Source organism: Pygocentrus nattereri, chromosome 20, assembly GCF_015220715.1.
Source record: "Pygocentrus nattereri isolate fPygNat1 chromosome 20, fPygNat1.pri, whole genome shotgun sequence".
NCBI classification, from domain to species: domain Eukaryota; kingdom Metazoa; phylum Chordata; class Actinopteri; order Characiformes; family Serrasalmidae; genus Pygocentrus; species Pygocentrus nattereri.
The window spans coordinates 30308716-30330490 of record NC_051230.1 but is presented as its reverse complement, the minus strand read 5'-3'; the positions used below and the strand labels follow the sequence as shown (position 1 = coordinate 30330490).

Sequence of the window (21775 nt, the reverse complement as noted above, 5' to 3'; positions counted from 1 at the left end):
TTGTGCAGGATGAGCATCTGTGTGAGCTCTTCAGCTGGCGGCAAGATAGAGCATGGTGTTGCAAACACCTTTCAGGTATCAGGGCACCTTTCGTTCCTGTGTGTCTGGAAGTGTCCTGGTTCTAAAACAACAGTTCTAGGAAAGCTGCAAAGCTGGTGTCCGATCAACAGGACATTCCTCCAATGACACAGTGGTGAACTAAAGCAGAGACTTTCACATCACTAAACAAGTCTCAGTGTGTGAGGTGGAATTAGAGTGAAGTCTTAAGTCACTGATATGTGAGTCCAAGACAATTCTCAAGTCTCTGAGGTGCAAATCTGAGTCAAGTCTCAAGTTTCTGAGGTGTAAGTCCAATCAAGTTTTGCACCTCTGAAATGTGAATCCAAGTCATATCTGGAGTCTTTGATGTGAGTCTGAGTCTTCTGAGTATCTGACCTCTGAATCCCAGTCAAGTGTTGCATCTCTGAAAGTTAGTCTTAGTCAAACCTGGAGTCTCTGCGGTCTCTGAGTCAAGCTTTGAGTATGCGGTATGAGAGGTATAAGTCATGTCTTCAGTTTCCCAGGCATGAGCCTGAGTCTACTTTCGAGTCGCTAAGGTACAAATCTGAGTTTTGAATCTTTGAAGTGTGAGTCTGAATTAAGACTTGAGTCTCTGAGGTACAAGTCTGAGTCAAGTCTCAAGCTTCAGTAGTGTAAATCCAAGTCCCTTTTTGCACCTCTGAGATGTGAATCCAAGTTAAATCTGAAGTCATTGACATGTAAGTCTAAGTCTTTTGAGTATCTGACTTGTGAATCCAAGTGAAGGTTTCTATCTCTGACATGTGAGCCTGAGTCAAACCTGAAGTCTCTGAGGTATGTGTTGGAGTCATGTCTTGAGTTTCTGAGGTAAGAGTCTGAGTCAAGTACGAGTCTCTGAGGTAAGCATGAGTTGAGTCTTGAGTTTCCAAGACATGAGTCTGATTCAGCTTTCGAGTCTCTAAGGTACAAATCTGAGTCATTTTGAATCTTTGAAGTGTGAGTCTGAGTTGAGACTTAAGTTTCAGAGGTGCAAGTCTGGTTCAAGTCTCAAGTCTCTGAGGTGTAAGTCCAAGTCAATTTTTGCACCTCTGAAATGTGAATCCAAGTCATACCTGGAGTCTTTGATGTGAGTCTGAGACTTTTAAGTATCTGACCTGTGAATCCAAGCCAAGTGTCACATCTCTGAAAGTGAGTCTCAGTCAAACCTGGAGTCTCTGAGGTCTGAGTCAAGCTTTGAGTATCTGAGGTGAGATTTTGAGTCATGTCTTGAGTTTCCCAGGTATGAGCCTGAGTCACCTTTTGAGTCTCTAAGCTACAAATTTTGAATTTTGAATCTTTGAAGTGTGAGTCTGAGTAGAGTCTTAGGTCTCTGAGGTGCAGGTCTGAGTCAAGTCTCAAGTCTCCAAGGTATAAGTCCAAGTCAAGTTTTGTACCTCTGAGATGGGAATCCAAGTTAAATCTGGAGTCTTTGACATGCAAGTCTGTCTTTTGAGTATCTGACTTGTGAATCCAAGTCAAGTTTGCATTGAAGTCCCTGTAGTTACCGAATAATAAGCCTTAGTATGAAATAAACCTGGATTGTGAAGAAGTTAATGCACAATTACTGCTTATTTGCTCATAAGCATAAAATGTTACTTGTGCAAAAGTTAAATTTCATATTTTTTGTTTTCTTTTTTCCAAGTCAAGTTTTACATCTCTCACATGTTAGTCTGAGTCAAACCTGTAGTGTTTGAGGTGGAATGGTGGAATTAAGTTTTGCGTCTCTGAGGTGTAAATCTACATTGAGTTTTAAGTTTCTGAGGTTTGAGTCTGTGTCAACTTTCAAGTCTCTAAGGTATGAATCTGAGTCAAGTCTTGGTTCTTTGAAGTGGGACTCCAGGTAAAGTTTCAAGGCTCATAGGTGCAAGTCCAAATCAAGTCTTCAATCTCTAAGGTACGAGTTAGAGTCAAATCTCAAGTCTCAAATCTCAAGTCCAAATCAGGTCTTGAGTCTCAAGTCTCTGGGGGCAGTCGTGGGCTGGAGGTTGCCGGTTCGATCCCCTTGGCTGACAGTCCATGACTGAAGTGCCCTTGAGCAAGGCACCTAACCCCCAACTGCTCAGGTGCCGTGGATAGGGCTGCCCACTGCTCTGGGCAAGTGTGCTCACTGCCCCCTAGTGTGTGTGTTCACTAGTGTGCATGTATGTGGGTGTTTCACTACACAGATGGGTTAAATACAGAGGTCTAATTTCACAGTGTGCAAACACAGTGACAAATGGTTGTAAATTCTAATTCTGTTCTTCTGACTTGCAAATCTGAGCCAAGTATCCAGATTTGCTTGTTTGCTTGCAGATTTGCATGACACCACAGCAAGGGCGACATCACAGTAGAAGTACATTACTGCTCTAGGTAGTTGGCAAAGGCACATTTGTTAGGACAGAAACGAAAAGTTTTGTTTAACAGAGTCTTCGATATAGTGTCCAAGTTGAGTTGCAAGTCAATTATAATCAAGTCTGTTTGGTTTCTGGCAAGGAGACACCTCCAGGTGGGGCTGAGGCATTTTAGGAGTCCATTCTTAAAAGCTGGACAAAATCAGGGCACAGAAGCGTAGATTAACGAGAGCACAGGCTTCCCCAGCTGACCATAAAGACATTAACTAAAACTGAGGCAGCTCTAATGGATGACTTTAGTGTTTGAGGCTTCTCCAACTGAAGACAGGGAACTTAATTTGGGCACCACAGAAGTGCCATTAAGGCAGGAGTGAGGCTGCTGTAATTACATTGAGTGAGACTGTAGTGTGGAGGGAAGATATTGATGATGACAAATATCGCTTCCCAGGACTGCCAGCAGAGAATTTTGTTTTGTTTTCTTTTGTTGTTTTTTTTTGGAAAGCTAATGTTTTTGCAAACACATCAAGGTGCATAAATCGCTTGAGTATTCAGAGATATGTGCATATTACAAAGAGACAACACAGAAATTCTGCACCTCGGGATTATAGTCGCACGCAAAAGTTTGGGCGCCCCTGATCAAATAACATTTTGTTGAATATTTAAAGTGAAAACAAGTTAAGACATCCTCTGCAAAACGTGCTGTTCTCCACATTTTAACTCCTTAACAAGTCATGGTCCAAAGTTTTATTACACACTTTTAGAACCTAAGAATAGCTCCATTAGTTTGCATTGAAGTCCCTGTAGTTACCGAATAATAAGCCTTAGTATGAAATAAACCTGGATTGTGAAGAAGTTAATGCACAATTACTGCTTATTTGCTCATAAGCATAAAATGTTACTTGTGCAAAAGTTAAATTTCATATTTTTTGTTTTCTTTTTTCCAAGTCAAGTTTTACATCTCTCACATGTTAGTCTGAATCAAACCTGTAGTGTCTGAGGTGCAATGGTGGAATTAAGTTTTGAGTCTCTGAGGTGTAAATCTACATTGAGTTTTAAGTTTCTGAGGTTTGAGTCTGTGTCAACTTTCAAGTCTCTAAGGTACGAATCTGAGTCAAGTCTTGGTTCTTTGAAGTGGGACTCCAGGTAAAGTTTCAAGGCCCATAGGTGCAAGTCCGAGTCAAATCTTCAGTCTCTGAAGTGCAAGTCCAAATCAAGTCTTGAATCTCTAAGGTACGAGTTAGAGTCAAATCTCAAGTCTCAAATCTCAAGTCTCTGGGGGCAGTCGTGGGCTGGAGGTTGCCGGTTCGATCCCCTTGGCTAACAGTCCATCACTAAAGTGCCCTTGAGCAAGGCACCTAACCCCCAACTACTCCCCGGGTAGTAATGTATTATATATTATTATATATTACAAATAAACAGAAATAGTTCACTAAAATTAGCCAATTTTCACTTACATAATCAAGTATGTAAATGTACTGGTAGTGCTCAGACTTTTCCATAGGACTGTGTTGGCCTACACATAAAGGTTTGGACTCATCTGGAACTGGTAGAGGCAGCAATTCACCCTCTCCTTTTCCTCTTCGAGCCCCTCAGACAGAGCGTTATGCCCGTTGAAAAAGCCACCATCAGCTAAAAAAAGCAATGTTGGTAGACTGAGCAAATATCCAAAGACGCCAAAGGTTTTTGTTTCCTGGAAACAACACTCCTCCCTCTTTTCTTTCTGATTGATGTTTTCCTCTAAGCGAGTGTGCACCTGAATCATACAGACCATACTTCACTGCCAGCTTTGTGCTGGTATTCTTTGTGCTAAAAGTGGAAGTGATGTTTTCTGCATTTAAGTGCCTTCACTGCCCAAATATACTTCTGTTCTGTAACCAATACTATGGTGCACATTTCTATTGCTGTAAGGGCAGCACTGCTACAGCAATGCGACACATCATCATATAGGAGCCTATCCCCGCAATCATTGGGTGGAAGGCAGGATACACCCTGGACAGGTCAAGTCCATCGCAGGGCAGACACACAGACATATACACTCACACCTATGGGCAGTTTAGCATGTCCAGTTGGCCTGAGTGTATATCTTTGGACTGTGGGAGCAAACTCCTGGGCATCGAATCCAGGCCCTTCCAGCTGTGAGGCGACAGCGCTACCCACTGTGCTGCCGTACCACCCAGGTTAAAGTCAGTTACTTTTTATTTTTCCACCAGTTATGGTGCTCTAAATTTCTCAGGCCTCTAAGACAGCAATTCTTCATCACAGATTTTAAAACTGGAACCCCTAGATATTAGGTCCAAAAACTCCTACTGAGTTCCCTGTAGAACTGCAGTGAAGCTTGTTAGTACATCAACCATCTATCAACATCTAAACTGAAGTCTGTTAGAAACTCTGCCAAGTCGAAATCATTTTAATGGTTAGCCTGCTTTTCTGATTGACACAACAATTCACAATTATCATGAGGACTGCATACAGGTAAAGCTCTAGGTTCAGTGAATTATTAAAAAATGATTACATAGCAGACTTTGAAAAATTGCAGATTTGCACTAGACTGAGATCACATTTGTAATCATGAATAATTACAGCAACTAATTCAGCTCTAGTATCTAATAATCTTTCTTTTGGCGGTCGCAATATAGCATTTAAAGAACTTTAATAACTCACAAGGAGAGCTAGCCAGGCTAAGGTATGGCCTCCACACAGTGGGGTTAGTTTTGAAACAGTGTTAAATCTCAGGCTACCAAAGTAAACACAGAGCAGTTTTCTAAAAAAGTCATTTTTAAAGCTTTTCATGAGCAGACTGAGAAACCAAAAACCCACCCTAGAGGTCACGATAATGAATCTATTTTTACTTTCATCACACTAATATTCTAATATCCCACTTCGAGGCTCTTAACAACTCACCTGCCTATTCTCAACCCACGTTCTTTCACACGCTTCACTTCTTTTTCCAGTCACGCAAAGCACAGAAACCATGTTGGTCTGTGTCCATTTTCGCACATCAACCCCGTATCCTCCTCGGGCAGGACTAATTAAATTCTTTGCTTCTAGGCAATCTTATCCTTCATTACATATATCTGCAAAGCTCCTCAATTAGCAACAGCAGCTGACAATACCCTGGTGTGAAAAGAACAGAAAAAAACATGTCACCGTTTGGATGAAATTATCTGCCGCTGAATGAATAGCTCTGCTTTCACACCTCTATTGTTGCCCTCCACCAAAGGGGCTAGGCTGTAATTCCAAGCACGGCTCTTGAATGATTTTGATTTGAGTTTCGCAGTCATCCCGGATCGCAGTCATCCCGGATCATGGCAGTTAATTGCACGAATTAAATTTTGTCCAAACCAAGTGCATCCCATGTCAAGAAGCCTTTGAAGAAGAAAAAAAAAAAAATCACAAAAAAGAAGAACAAGGCGGTGAAATAAAGTAGACAGAAGAAAGGGAATGCAAATCTTGGCATGGTGCAATTACCATGGCGGGACAAAAGAATATTTCCACATGCATCACAGTGGCGCCCCAGTTTCTGCACATGTGCTGATAAATGAAAGCAGTTTAATAACATGCTGAGGGAAGGAAAATAAACATTAGAAATCCTTACAGATTAGTGACGGCATTCTGTCTCCCAATGGCCTTAAACAGATCTGATGGCAAATCCCATTTGACAGCATTGGTTTGTGATGGTCTTAGTAATAAACTTCCTGCTGTTCAAACTCAATGGTCATTCTTGGAAACCCTACACAATTCCAAAAACGTTGGGACAGTGTGTGAAATGCAAGTGAAAACAGAAAGCAGTGATTTGTAAATCCACTTTGACCTGCATTTAAACTAAAGCAGTACAAAGACAAAATATTTCATGTTTTATCTTATCAATATCTAAATATTTGCTCCCTCTGAAATTGATGTCTGAAATATGTTTAAAAAAACGTAATTAATACATAATTGAGGAATGTTGCTAAATGATCAGAAAACATTTTAAAAGAGGTGATGTAATCATACTTAGGTATAAAAGGAGCATCCAGGAAAGGCAGAGTCATTGATGGGCCGGAATGAGTCAAGGCTCAGCACTCACATCGAACATGCATCAAAACAAAATTCAGCTGTGTAAGAAAGATCCGCATCATTCACCAATGTCACCAGTAGGTTTTTCCTAAACTTGTTCTTAAGAAAGGTCCTAAAAAATGCATGTTCTTAAACTATATAGATTCTGTTCTTACCAAATAACAAATCCCAAGTAAGAACACATTGGTTAGGGAATTAGTGGTTAGGGAATAGGGAATTAGTGAACACACTAATTCCCTTTCCCTGCCTTTTTTCCGAGTATAACACCGCCCACATGTCCGGCCGGACACTGAAGGACGACTGACTGTCGAGCCCTCCTGCTACCCACTTCAGACCAGCTGCCCACGCCCCAGCTACCACCACGTGCCTTGGACTAGCTGCCCACCCTGCACTGATGTTCTCATAGACTCCTGGCTATTACTACTACTAATACTACTGCTATTAATATTAGTAATATAATCACTTGTAGGTAGTTTGACCAGCGGAGGATGGATCCCCGCTGGTGAGTCTGGTTCCTCCCAAGGTTTCTTCCTCAGTTCTGAGGGAGTTTTTCCTTGCCACTGTTGCCCCTGGCTTGCCCACCGGGGGGTTTTTACATTCTTGTTAAAACTTTGTCTTTTCTGGAATTCTGTGAAGCTGCTTTGTGACAACATCCGTTGTAAAAAGCGCTATACTTGATTATTTGATTTGATTTGATTTGATTGGTGAATGTCAGAATTTTTGTGAAAGCTGCATAAGCGGATCTTAAGAAGAAATTTCGTCTTAAGAACAGTTGGTGAATGAGGCCCAATGTTCCTCAACAAGAGTTTTCAGAGAGGGCTTTCTTGAAGGGCAAGGCCAAAAAACCATAACTGAATGACTTTTGATCCCTCAGACAGTGCTGAACTAAAAACCAGCCTACTTCTGTGATGGATATCACCACATGGGCTAGAGAAATACTTTGACAAACCATTGTCAGTAGACACAGTTCGCTGCTGCATCCACAAACACAAGTTAAGACTGTAATATGCACTGCAGAGGCCATATGTCAACAACATCCAGAGCACTGCTGACTCATCTGAAATGCACAGTGGAAATGTGTATTGCAGTCTGACAAGTGAACTTTTTACATTAAAGAAATAATGAGCATTGTGTTTTTCAGGCCAAGAAGTGAAGGACCATCCAGAGTTGTTACCAGTGTAAAGTTAAAAAGTTAAAAAGTCAGCACCTGTCATGGTATTGAGAGATATAAGGGTGCATGTGTCAGGCTCGAATCGCTGCAGGCTTCAGCACAGTGCTTCATAAAACACACCTGATTCAGCTCATCAGCTAATTAGCAAAGCCTTCATGAATTAAATCCTGAGTGTTAGATGAGGCTAAACGCAGCACTTTGACCTGGAAGGTCCCCAGTTTGACAGGCGTGTATTAGTGGGCAAATTTCACATCCGTGAAAGCACCATTAATACTGAAACATATACACACTTTGGAGCAACATGTGTTGCTTTCTGGGCACTTTCTTTTTCAGAGATGTCCACATTTATTTCAATATAACAGCAGAACGAAACATTCTGCATGTGTTACAACAGCATGGCTGCATAAGTGTGTGAGTGCTAGCCTGTCTGTCTTCTATTAAATCTGGTGCACATGTGGTACATTATGCAAAATGTGACAATGAAGGCCCCATATACTTGAACAGTTGAAAACTTGTGTAACAGAAGAATGACAAAATATCCCTGGATCAAGTCCCCATATGATATTAAATGTTTTTAAGAGGAAAGGTGATTTAACACAGTAGTCAACATCCAACTTTTTGGAATGGGATGCATGCATCATATTGGGAATGAGCAACTTTTTACAAAAAAATAAAATAAAATCTATAAATTAAACTGTCAAATCACACGAGATGAATTTAATACAAGTCAACCATAATTTATTGATCACTTTCATTCTGTATTCATTGGCATTTCACCTAGTGTCCCAACTTGTTTGGAATTGGGTTTGTATGTTACTGTGGTGGTTAAAGCATCTAGCTCAAAAGGGGTCACTGTCACCTCACGGCAAGAACGGGCTGGGTTCGATTCCCCGGCTGGGTAACCTTTGCGTGCTCTCCCTGTGTCTCTACAAAGACATGCAGTCAGGCCAATTGAATATTCTAAATTGTCTCAAGGTGTGATTGTGTATGTCTGTTTGTCTGCCCTGCGATGAACTGGTGACCTATGCAAGGTGATTCCTGCCTTCCACCATATGAAGCACTGATGTAGTCTCCAGCACCCCCTGCAATAATGTTGGCTTGGAATAGATGTATTATAAAAATATTTATACAACTGGACAAGTTCTACGAGACATCGTCAAACTGCTGGTCTCCTGTGACAGTTGACAGGAAGAAAGCACAAGGCCAGGCTTGGCGGTCCCCATAGAACCCCTTGCTGCAATCCTCAAAAGTCAGCTTGCACTCATGTCACACTTTGAAATGTGAGATTCGCACGTCCACGTATTTGTGTGAATTATGTTTCTGGCCTTACGCCGACTCCCATCAAGTGTCTAGTTATCTGATTACAGGGGGACGGTTTGAGAATTGGTGATTGTTCTCACTGTTACTTTGCTTCATCTAAGACATGGCGGGTTGCTTACATTAAGCTATGTTAGTATTCTTTGTTAGCGCATAGGTCCCGTGTAGTCTTCACCAAAGTGCCTGATGGACGCTGATGCGCTCTAATACTCGCCGCCCCGTTCCTACCATAACACCTCAAGTCACACAATCGGACCAGACACCGTCTAGTCTACTCGAGCTATCGTAAACTATGTTTTTGTCAGGCTGGGTCACGCTGTCGAGCGTTTGAGCGGATTAATGGAATCGCGTGGCAGTGCCGGCCAGCTCCGTGATAACAACCATGCATGCTAAGCACCATAAGGAGGAGGGCCAATGGGCTCTGTGCTAATGACCGTGCATGAGAAGTGCATAAGGACTAGGGTCAATAAGCTCTGCGCTAATGCTAACGGCCGTGCATGTCAAGCAGATAAGGAGCAGGGCCTGTCAGCTCGGCACTAATGGCCATGCATGAGAAGCACATAAGGAGCAGGGCTGATGGGCTCTGTGCTGATTCTAACGGATGTGCATGAAGAACGAAGCAAGCAGCAGTAAGGAGAGTAAGGTCGTTGGGTTTTTTGGGGGGTTTTCTGCATGTTTTTCCTCGATTGTCTGCCACGATTGTTGGGCTTCCTGCTCGTGTGACAGATTAAGACAACAGCTTGTTATTTACAGGCCTGTGGCTGTGCTGCAGAGGGCAAAGCCAGGCTGCAGGATCCATCACAACACATGTGGGCCAAGTAATTGCCACGTTCCTCTCAAGTTTGCCATTTTCAGCTGTTGGCTTTTTGTTTTTTTGAGAGTTTGCTGGGGGAAGAGGCAAAACTTCGGGTATATGAACAGAAAAAACATTTAAGCATACTTCTCAAAAGTCTATTTAACATGAAAAGCACACGTGTTTAATATTTCCACTTGAAACCTACTTTAATACATACTAGATGTATAGAACACTTAGATGTGTAATTGCAATTAAGCTTAAATATATATTAACTGCAATTAGATATGCTTTTAAGTGCTTTTTTCATATTACTTAAGCTACACTTAAGTAGATTTAAGTGTGTTGTTTGTAGACATAAATGTTATTAAAGTGAATATATTATAATTTTAGTAGTGAATGTTCTAAAACACAAGAGCTCATTGAGTTACACTGCAACTAAAACACACTTTAATACATTTCAACTTTCAATATTACTAAATACACAAAAATACATTCAACAAATAAAACATATATTTAAGTTTACCCTAATGAAATATAGTAGTTTAGTATTAGGAATAATAAAGTGCAACCTAGATATATATACTTAAATTATAGTTAGGTTATGTTGAAACACATCTTTTATGCCTACAAGTGCTTTTCCGTTCTGAATTGGAGCAACTTATGTTGGGATGAAGTTAAGATGACTTAAGACACAAATTCGAATACACATGAAACTATGGAGCCCTGCTAGTGACAACCTATAAAAATAAAACCAATGTATGGCCACACCTTATTAACAAGTGCGAATGAGATTCTAATGCATGGCAATGACCTAATTATCTTATTCCCATGCCTTACTAAGTCATGGCCATGCATTAGGATTCCGTTCCCATGCCTTACCAAGTCATATCCACAGCTTACTTGTCTTGTTCCCATGTCGTTCTAAGTCATAGCCACGCATTATCTTTATTTATACAGGATGTCACCAGCAGGGCTCTGTATGAAATATACTTTAAATGTATTGTCTTGTTTGTACTGATGCACATATTTGATTGCTGGTTCGTTTGATTTATATTACAACTAAATTGCAATTGAATGGTACTAAAGCATGTTTCAAAAGTCATTGCTTTAAACTATGCTGCCTATAAAAATACACTTAAAATAATGACAATGTTTGTATAAGTAAGCTTTAGTATTTTAAGATATACATTAATTTTATTTTAAGTCTACTTGCTAACTACATTCCAAAGTAGAGTTTAAAATGTTTGCTGGTTGGTTTGTTGTGTCATTGAGAATAGTGACGGTGGAAAATAAAGACATTCAATGTGCATTCAATAGTACTTTATCCAAAATGTTCATATGGATTCAGCTGAAATGTAGAGCATGTTGACGTATAACTCATCTTTCTGTCTCATCAGAAGTGCCACCCAGTCCTGTGAAAACGCCCTCTGACAGCTCACTGGTGAGCTCGCCTCGACTGCGTGGGGACTCGGACCGTTATTGCCAATTGTGTAACGCCTGGTTCAACAACCCGGGCATGGCCCGACAGCACTACGACGGCAAGAAGCACAAGAAGAATGCAGCACGCGCCGACCTGCTGGAGCAGCTGGGCAAAACGCTGGACATGGGCGAGATGAAAGGTAATGCACCACTCACACGCTTCATCAATGAGGATATACTTCCCTCTGATAATGACCTAAGGCTAATGTGGTCATGGATTGGACATTGTAACCAGTATCTGTTAGCTACCACTCATTATAAGCCACATTAGCAGGTTTGCTTGAAGTATAACTTAGGTCTGGTCTCAATTTCTCCACCGCTACCATCACCTAAACTAAGTGTTTAGATTGAAGTACCAGATGTTTTAGAAAAATCTTTCAGATTCTTACTACGAACCCAATTCCTCAAAAGTTAGGACAGTAAAATGCAGTAAATATAACCTATTTTGGCCTGTATTTCAACAAAAACAGTACATAATGTCTTACCTTATGAACTTTTTTGTGAACGCTTATTACCTTATGAACGTGTTTTATAAATATAATGGACTTTAGGGATTTTGCCCTCTGCTGTATATATAATATCAAAAGATTCAGGGAATCTTGAGAAATATCTGTGCATAAAGGAAAAGGCCAAAAACCACACTTGAATCTCCATTACCTTCCATGATCTCAGATGGCACTGCATTACAAACTGGCATGTTTCTATGATGGATATCACCACATGGGCTAGAGAATACCTTGGAAATCCATCATTAATAAACACTGTCACATCCACATATGTACTATGCACAGTCATGTGACATGCAATGCACAACAGATTGTTTATGGAAGTAATTGACATTGGACCCAAAAAGAAAAGGACCATCCAAATTGTTACCAGTGTAAAGTTGAAAATCCAACATTTGTCATAGTATGACTGGATATTATGCCAATCTGGGTAGCATGCACATCTGTGAAAGCACCGTTAATCCTGAACACATTTTGGAGTACCATGCTGCATTTTAGATGCAGTCTTTTTCAGTGACTTTCGTGTGCATTTCCTGCAGCCTACTGTCTCCCACTGAAAACGTGTTTTATTAGGCTTAAAACAGGACAACAAAGGCTTTGTATGGCTGCACAGCTGAAGACTTGAAAATGGCATCTTCAGTCTTTAAATAATTATTACATACTGTTAAAAGGAAATTTGATCTAACACATTAGGAAACATGCTCCTGTCCCAAATTTCTTGGAATGTGTTGCATCAAATGTGGAATAAGCATAAAACTATGAAGCTTATGAGGTAAATATTAAATATCGTGTTTTAGCACCATTTCAAATTTAATAGAGGTCAAATTTACCTGCCAACATGTCATTGGTGTCTGGTTTATTCACACCTAGTCTCAATTTTATAGATGGAAAAATACACACCAAGTTTTTAAAACAAACACATGTATGTTATTCAGTGTTTTTCACAGTGAGTCTGAGAAAGACAGACTGCAACGCTGCGTAAAATTGGCCGAGCAGCTCAATTTCCCGCATTTTGCAGATGCACAATGAATCAGGCAGCCCAATCAGAGCTCATTGTCATGGAAGCAGAAGAGCCCATCTTGCACCAAAAAGTCATATGACAAACAACACATTGACTAAAAAAATCTGTATGTTAATGGAACTATATAGCTGAAAGGCTGAACAGTGATGGGGAGCACTATAGTTCAGCATAGTTATTGTTTTTAGTCCTTTTTTGATGAGCTAAGTGCGCTAGTCCAGTCTGTGTGTGAGCCTTTTAGTTGTGGTGCTTAAAAAAATACAAATTCATTGTCACAACTCAAGAAATCCACTTTCCCTTCTCATCCTGTCTTCCTGTGTTCTTAGAGTGTTTGTTTTGGTGTGAATATGCCTTAACCTTGGAGTAATCTTGGTGTCATACAGCAAGTACAGTCACCTACGACCTTGTAATGGCCTTGAGTGGAATATATTGGCATGTCCTTTATCCTACTAAATATGCCTATTGTGTGATATACCACCACCATTTAGGCATTCTTTTTCATTTCAACTAATTCCACACTTCCAGTAGGGAATGTTTCCTGGATACAGACAGATTTGAGCCCCTAATGGCGAATGTCCATTGAAAAGCTTTCTTTCTGTCCTGTACTAGGCTTTATCTCTGTCTGGGAATCCAGCCCAGAAAGCGTCCGGCTCTCTTACGGCAAGCCGCGGTCACAATGACCGACTGCTTTTCCACCAGTGCACATAGATATCACAGAGTCCGGTGATGGGAAGGTTCTCATTAAATCCTAAAATGTCCCCAGCTGCTGTAGCTGTCCCCAGGTCCCTCAAGTCATGTCAAGCAATGGGCAAACATACTAGCACTATGGGCCCACAGCGCAGCCTGTTCCTTCCTAAAAGCTCTCTGGTTGTCTATTAACTCACATTATGTCAATAACAAATGCCATACCATCCTCTTGGCATGAGAGGGTCTGGGAATAGTGTGCATAGAAGAGATTGAATTCCTTTGACTAGGTTTTATGAATAATGCTAAATCTGGGAGCCTCATAAAGAGCATTATTGAGCTGAGCTGCAAGCAGAGAACCTTCCTCTTCTGCATACGGATGCAAAGGAGAAAGCTTTGTTTAGGCACAAACAACACTTCAAATCAAGATTCCCGAGTGGGAATTCCCGAGGGCTCCCGAGTGTTACAACCTTCTTACTGTCGAGTTTGAACCCTCACTTTCTTTGGGTGGACAGGATGGTACTTCCTCTCCTATCACTCAGTATGACGCAAGCCACCTGTTAGGTTAGTTGGCATAACAAAATTGGCATCTAGCATTTTCCTCTAAGCAGGTTGAGCAGCCCAATGATGCATTAGCAGCAGTTGGAAAGGATGCCAGGGTGTTTTACATGTCTCGGATGGAGCATGTGGTAGAACCTTTACATTATGTGAAGAAAAAGGTTCCTCACACTCATGTATTTCATTTACAAAAAGAACCATCCACTGAACAAGAACCTTCCACTGAAAGGTACTGTAAGGAACCAAAAGTTGCTCTGCCATATCGTCAGTGGTGTGGTAGAACCTTTGGGACCATTTGGTTGCCTAAAGAACCATCCACTGAAAGGTTCTTAAGGAAACCAGAAGTGTTTACCCATATCATCACTTTTGGCCTTTTTGGCACCTTTATGAGTGTAAAGGAACTGGATAAAGTCTACAGTGACCAAGTATTTAAAACACAATAATATTACAATAGATGTTTTAGTGGTATGTCTGCATAGTTTGCAGTCATTGAAGCAATGATGCAGCCGAGCCTAAGAATGGGTAATATTTAAGTTTGATTTGAATGATTGCGTGATGGGGAGACATGGCTAACTGGTGGATTTGGCCACAAGGAAAATGGGTAAAAATCCCAAAAAAGCAGGCAGGGACTATTAGACAGGTAGTGAGGTGTGAAGCCACACAGCAATATTTTCTGCAGTGGTCAGGATGACACTATCCTGAGACGCCAGCAATAATTGTGACTTCCAAGGCTTAAACTCTCCTCAACTCCTCATGCTCAGCTCTGCTCTGACCACTAAAAAGATGAGGGGGCGAGGCGAGGCGAGACGAGGCGAGACGCTTCCCTCCCCCATGTTCAACCTTGGCCGCATGTTTGCTAATGTCACGCGGTCATTAGCCCCAGCCCATAAATGTCAGCACAGGCGCGGCAGGATTTGGCTCGGCCTTAATGGGGGCCTTCTCACCACGGCAATTATCAATTAGTAATGATGTGGCAAATCATCCTAACAGGGAGAGCTGGGAAGGGAAAAGGAAGGGCGAGACAGCAGCAGATAGAGAGAAGGAGGGAGTGAGCAGGGGCGCTTGAGCACAGCCGTGGAAAGATGGGACTGGGCTACTTAATTCATTGGGCTGCACAGCTGCTGGTGGCAGCCTCATCTTTCACGCAATGAGCATGCACCCAGGACTTCCAGCCGTCAGGTTTTTTCTCTCTTTCTCTCTGGAAGAGCTCAGCTTCTGTACCTTTTTTTCCTGCGGTATCCTTTCCTTTCCATTCTTTGAGAGAGGTGGCTGCTGTGCAAGGTACCAGAATGGGGGGAGAGCGAGAGAAGCAGCCGTCAGACAAGATTGCCACATGATAAAATATTCATAGATTTTCTATAGAGTGCCTTGTGCCTGTGTTTTTATGGCAAGGTACACCTGGTCCTACCACAGCATCGGACTGCAGCCTTCCCCCCTTTGGCACATGGCTAAACCTGCCATTATCTCTTGCATGCCACGGACCACAAACTAGTTCCCCATTACCACACCGAGCCGAGAGGCAGCGAGCTCGGAATGCTCCTTTTCATGTCGCCCTCGTTCTCCTTTCATCTCTGCTCTCTCTTTCTCATCCTCCGCTCGTCTGCACCGCACTGACCCCATTCTATTATCCGTCGTTTTCCACACGTGTTTTCCGGAGGGCCACCTCAGAACGAGGCAGCTTCACCTGGCGGCATGCAGGAGAACCGTCCTGATTACAGAGTGGTGGATTTACGGCCCTCACGCTCATTGTTTAGCCTCAGGCATCTGGTAATGGTCGTGCTTTAGCTATTGCGAGGTGAACTCACTCTGTATGTCCCTCTACCTGAAGGCCGCACATTGAGACAGCATTTACAAGAGAATTTCACCCATTTTTTCAACACTTTGGCAAAACCGAATGGTTCAGATGTAAACAAAGTGGTTTGATGTGAAATGCTTCATTCTTACTGGTTCACAGTTGTGGCTGTAGGACCCAGATCTTCCAAAGTTGTAGTATCGTTCTGGAAGTAGCATCTTTTTAGTATAATCAAATAAAATATTTTTTCCTATAACTCAGAGTAACAAGGATGCTGGTGTCTCATTGTGTATGAAACGTTGTGACTCAGTGTTGAGCTGCTAGTGAGCAACGGGAGGCAAAAGTGGCAAGAACTTTTCCCTGCTGGGAAAACTATTCACACCACTCCACAAAGACGGCCGTGCCGAGAAAAAACAGCCAACTGCAGCTTTCTTCATAGCAAACAATCCTGTACAACTAACACAAAAGTAGCATTTAAACACAAAACACTTTCATAAATGTTCACAAACATCTAGTTGGCTTCTGATTTTAACATTTCTATCAAAATATATTCCATCAACATTATGGCCAGCTGATCGTCCTATTATGGAATCTGACAGGATACATGACAGAATCCCAAAGAGAGCTTTTAAATGGCTTTTCAAGTGATGTCTTCAAGAGATCGCACTGTGTGGGAGACCAAACTAACAAAACAAACAGCAAAGTGGAGCCTCCACTTTTACAAGAATTGTAAAGTACATGCAAAGTTATTTTCTGGGGCCGCAATATATCAATGTACTTTTATTTGATTATAACTGAGTAATCTACCAATTAATATGATGAATATTTGAGTAATTAGATATTTGACCAAAGACTAAATGCCAACGCTATAAAAAATAAATGCCACTACTTTTCTTAACACTGTAGATAGATTTTCCTAATTTGATTGTTCCAACCATCTGCAGTAATCAGGCTTGTAACCTAATTGTAGGTAATCCAATGTTTGCAAACTGTTGCTTTGATAGTCTGCTTGTTTAAACACAGCCTCTGGCAACTCTCATTAAAGGCTGTCTTGATGACACCAGAGTAATTTCCGACTACTGCCATGGTGAATTTGTTCATCAGCAAAAACCTTAAAGTCTGAAGTATTTACAAGCAAAATAAAGTGCTGATGTAAGCAATATCAATAATTCAGCAGACTACACTGGACAGGTGAACAGTGGACAGTGCTTACAGGAGGACTATGGATAAATCAGCAAGCTTTCATGACATTCCACTCTAAAGCCAAAGCCATTTATATGGAGTTGGTCCCTCTTTGCAGGTGCAACAGATCTACAAGATTTTGGAGAATTTTTGACCATTCATCCAGAAGAGCATTTGTGAGGTCAGACACTGATGTTGGACGAGAAGGCCTGGCTCACAGTCTCTGCTCTAATTCATCCCAATGGTGTTTCATAGGGGAAATTGCCCCTAGGTGTGAATGTGTGAGTGGATGTGTACGTCTGTCTGCCCTGCGATGGACTGGCGACCTGTCCAGGGTGTGTCCTTCCTTCCGCCCGATGACCGCTGGGATAGGCTCCAGCGCAGCTGTAGTGAGTGAGTAACAGGTGGGTACTCTGCTACTAGTTTGTGGCTAAGTTGTTGCTCCTAGACGCTTCCATATCACAATAATACCACTTACAGTTGACTGGGGCAGATCTAGCAGAACAGATATTTCACAAACTTACTTGTGGCAGAGGTGGCATCCTAAGACAGTGGCATGTTTAAAGTCACTATTTGCTGCTTTTTAGTTGGAAAAAAGCCCCCTTTACAAATTGGAGCAAACAAGACATGTGCGATCAGTCATGATTAAGTACATAAACCAATGCGATTAATCTCAACTCGTTATTTTAATTGTTTGACAGCCAGATTCCATAACCATCCAAGCCCAACCACCATACAAAAATACTAATCTTTCTTTCTCTCCTTCTGTCTTGTCTTTCTCTGGGTATGTGTCTGTGAGTGCTTTTGCTTCTTGACCAGTCTATTCTTATTCCATTCTCTGTATTCTGCACTCATGGCATAGCTTTACAGAGTGCAGCCTGCAGTCATTAATAAAGCAGAGGTGAGCTGAGCAGAGAACAGGCTGCTCTCTGGGGGTCCAGCAGTCTCTCTGATAATGGACGAAGCCCTTGGAATTTGAGCATCTGTACAGGTTCTTGTTATGTCCAGTGTCCAAGACCTTTGTCCACAAAAGAAACCCCTCTTACCCCCACCACTGCTGACCCATTATAACTTTGCCAGTAGTCTCTGAGCTCTTGTATTAGTGGACACGTTATCCTCGATTCCAGCCATTATGAGCTCCCACAAAATATTTGAATCATTTTTATGGTGGAATTAGGGGAGGTTTCTGTGCACCATGGGGGAGGCTCCACAGGAAGTCACCAGTAAGCACCTCTGTGGTTTTATAATTGGCAAGAAAAAATAGACCAGGTTGCATTTTTAACATGTGCTTGAGGAGCGATTCGAGATGGTACCGTAGCCTGGAAATTGGGAATGGTGGCTACCTGCTGTGGAACTGAAAAAGAATTTCCATTTTCTGTCTTCATCTGTGGGATCCACTGTGGGATAGCTTGATGGGGATGCAGGTACAATGCACCACTGGAGACTGGCTCTATCCCAAACACATAACCTGTCCTCTGACTGCTACCTTAGCCACTCAAATAGACAAAGTAGTAGTAGATCAAATCAAATCAAATTTATTTGTAGCGCTTTTTACAACGGATGTTGTCACAAAGCAGCTTCACAGAATTCCAGAAAAGACATAGTTTTAACAAGAATGTAAAAAATTTAAAAACTGTAAAAAAGAACTGAGGAAGAAACCTTGGGAGGAACCAGGCTCACCAGGGGGGACCAGTCCTCCTCTGGTCAAACTACCTACAAGTGATTATATTACTAATAAGTCCATGAGAATATCAGTGTAGGGTGGGCAGCTCATCCAAGGCAGGTGGTGGCAGCTGGTCTGAAGTGGGTAGCAGGAGAGCTCGACAGTCAGTAGTCCTTGAGTGTCCGGCCGGACATTTGGGCAATTGTATTCAGGAAAAAAGGCAGGGAGAGGGAATTCGTTTTATTCTATCCGTTTGTACATAAACAGGGAATGTGAACATTTCCAGAGTGCGGCTAATGACTCCGGCAGATCTGACTATGACAGCTTAACTAACAGGAGAGAACCAGAAGGACACACAGACACGGCAGCACTCTGAAACAGTTCGGCATCCCTCCGCTCCACCGTCCACAAACTTGAGTGACCGCGTGCGAGCAGCGGGACGACAGCGCCAGCGTCTCAGTTTACTATAATTCCCTGTGTGCATGGACCCCTGGATCTGCTGCCTTTATCTAAGGGGAAACATTAGCTACCAAAAGCTAAACTGAACAAGTGAGTTTTCAGCCTAGCCTTAAAGATTGAGACTGTGTCTGAGTCCCGAACAGTTTCTGGAAGATCATTCCAGAGTTTGGGGGCTTTATAAGAAAAAGCTCTTCCCCCAGCTGAAACCTTCTGAATTCTGGGGACTATTAATAAGCCAGCGCTCTGGGATCTGAGTAGTCGTGATGGCTCATAATGAGAAATAAGGTCTTGCAGGTATTCAGGAGTGAGACCATGTAGGGCTTTATACATCAATAAAAGGATTTTATAATTTATGCAGAATTTAAGAGGCAGCCATTGAAGTGATGATAGCACTGGACTGATATGATCAGATGTTCTAGTTTTAGTGAGGACCCTGGCTGCGGCGTTTTGGACTAGTTGAAGTTTGCTTAGATTCCCGCTCGTAGTCTAGCCTAGACGTAATAAAGGCGTGTACTAGTGTTTCCGCATCACGCAGGGACAGGGCATTTCTGATCTTGGCAATGTTGTGAAGATGTAGAAAAGCTGTTCTAGTGATGCCGCCTGTGTGTTGATCGAATGATAAATCTGAATCAATCATGACAAGATTTTTTGCTGCTGACGAAGATGAAGTAATAGCATTAGCTAACTAGCATCCTTTTTCATTAGGCATCTAAAAACATTTCAAATAGCCCGGCCTGAAGTACCGCCCACTAGTGTTTGTGGTTTTGTTCCTCCAACATCTGAGATACATCATCGGGGGGTTTGGTAGGTGGATGGGGGGGGTTCTTGTCTTTAAAATAGAAAATCTCCCTCAAGTGCTGCCGACGTTCAGGCAACTTATTATGCTCACAACAGATCACTTTATTTTGGTCAGAGCACCGATGCAACCATCTCCACTAATCGTGCTTTCTTAGAACAGCCTTATGTTAGGAAGGATTATGTGATTAGATTTGAATGTAAAGACTGGCCAAAAGAATCAGGAGACCAAGCAAATATGAGGTGACCCTAAATGTTGCTCAGTCCTTTATTAGCTATTAGCCATCCCTAAGAAATCAAACTAGGTACAATCAGGGGAGCTAGTTCAACACTTCAACACCAGGTTTTGTAGTGGTCAGGGTACTTTAGTAGTTCTCCAAATTAGCTATAATCTAGTCACAAACCCATACATAAAGTATACATGCTGTACCTTCACACTATGGCCACCACAGAGGACTAGTAGAGTAAGAAGCAGCTGCCTTTAGGTAATAAAACACAGCTTAGTTGCAAGGGGAACTACTTGCAATGCAGTTTAGTGGAGAGTAATTAATAAGGAAGGCAAATGGGATTTCTTGCCTACTTTCTACTTGTATTGTGAAGTATTACTGGTTCCTGGCTACTAGTCATCTAGTTGTACCCTGAATACCTTGCTCAGTGTCATCCGATGCCAGAAAAGATATCCCATCCTTTCTCTCAAAGTCTGAATCTTGTGGCGTTGCTTGGGCTTTGCTACCTGAATAAAACCCGAACTGCCTGCATCACCTTATATTTCCGAATTTAAAACAGGTTACATGAAATGTATATTAGCATTGTTAACTTATGTGAATGTGATAGCATTTCTAAAATGTGGGCAGTTAACTTCAGCTAACTTTAGGAAATCTCACCTTGGCCTCAGCTCCAGCTGAACTGGGACTTGGTTTGACCCTGTTTGAAACAGCCCTGTCCAGCCCTACTGTAATTATGGTTTTCCTTAAGGCAAGGAAGCAGAAATTCTTACATAGCTGCCAATCTTTCAGAACCCCTTTTTCCAGTGTTTATCAGCCGGTTCTGTATCACATCAGGAGTCTTGGCTGTAACCTGGGCTGATATGATTGCATCAGCAATTACGCCTCTTTTTTTTTTTTTCCCCGGCGTTTTCATTTAGCGCCATCTCCCTGCCTGTCAGTCAATGCTGGCGACAAATTGCATCTCTCGGCACGCTGTCCCGGCCTGTTAATTGGAGAGACATGGCGGGAGATGTAATTTGGCACGTTCTGTGATCATTTTCTGGCATCCTGGGGGGTTTTGGTGGCGCAGTTTCTTCAGTTTGACACTCTGTCCCCCCACTATGAAAACACAGCTAATGGCTTATCCCGATACCATTTGTCCAGATGTGTGTGTGTGTGTGTGTGTGAAAGATCTCAAAGCAGAGGTGGGTGGTATAAATGTGATTTGTAAACCCAGTTTTTATACAGTTTCTATTAGTGCCGTCTTATTTGGGATTTGCTCTTTGGTAAGAACAGAATCTAAGCACACTCAAGAGCACAAATGTGCCAATAATTCGGCAGCTTAAAAACATCATGAATCCAATAAAAACTTTTCCTTCTGACCTTTTTCAAAAACAGATTTCTTTAAAAACTTTATATTTGTGAATGAGGCAAGGGTCCTCAACAAGCAATTGCAAGGATTTTAGGTATTTCACCCTCTATAGTGCATATCATCATCAAGACGTTGAGGGAATTCTGAGGAATCTCTTTACATAAATGACAGACAGCATACTTCAGTGATCGATATCACCACATGGGCTTGGGAATACTTTGATAATTCGTTGTTAAACAACATTCATCACTGCCTCCACTGTGCTCTGTACAGTGACAAACACATGTCAACAACATCGTACCACCGTAAAAAGCCAGGGTTCGTCATGGTTGTA

The 21775-nt window shown here is 41.9% G+C and overlaps 1 protein-coding gene across 2 annotated transcripts in view; it reads left to right on the top strand.

Annotated features, from left to right (window-relative positions):
• Window positions 1-21775, top strand: part of zmat4a (zinc finger, matrin-type 4a) — a 152660-nt gene that overhangs the window by 106398 nt on the left and 24487 nt on the right. For both annotated transcript variants that reach the window (XM_037531740.1, XM_037531741.1), the window contains one exon: window positions 11125-11346. In XM_037531740.1, coding sequence (XP_037387637.1) covers window positions 11125-11346 — 222 coding nt within the window. The remainder of the gene's footprint in view (window positions 1-11124; window positions 11347-21775) is intronic.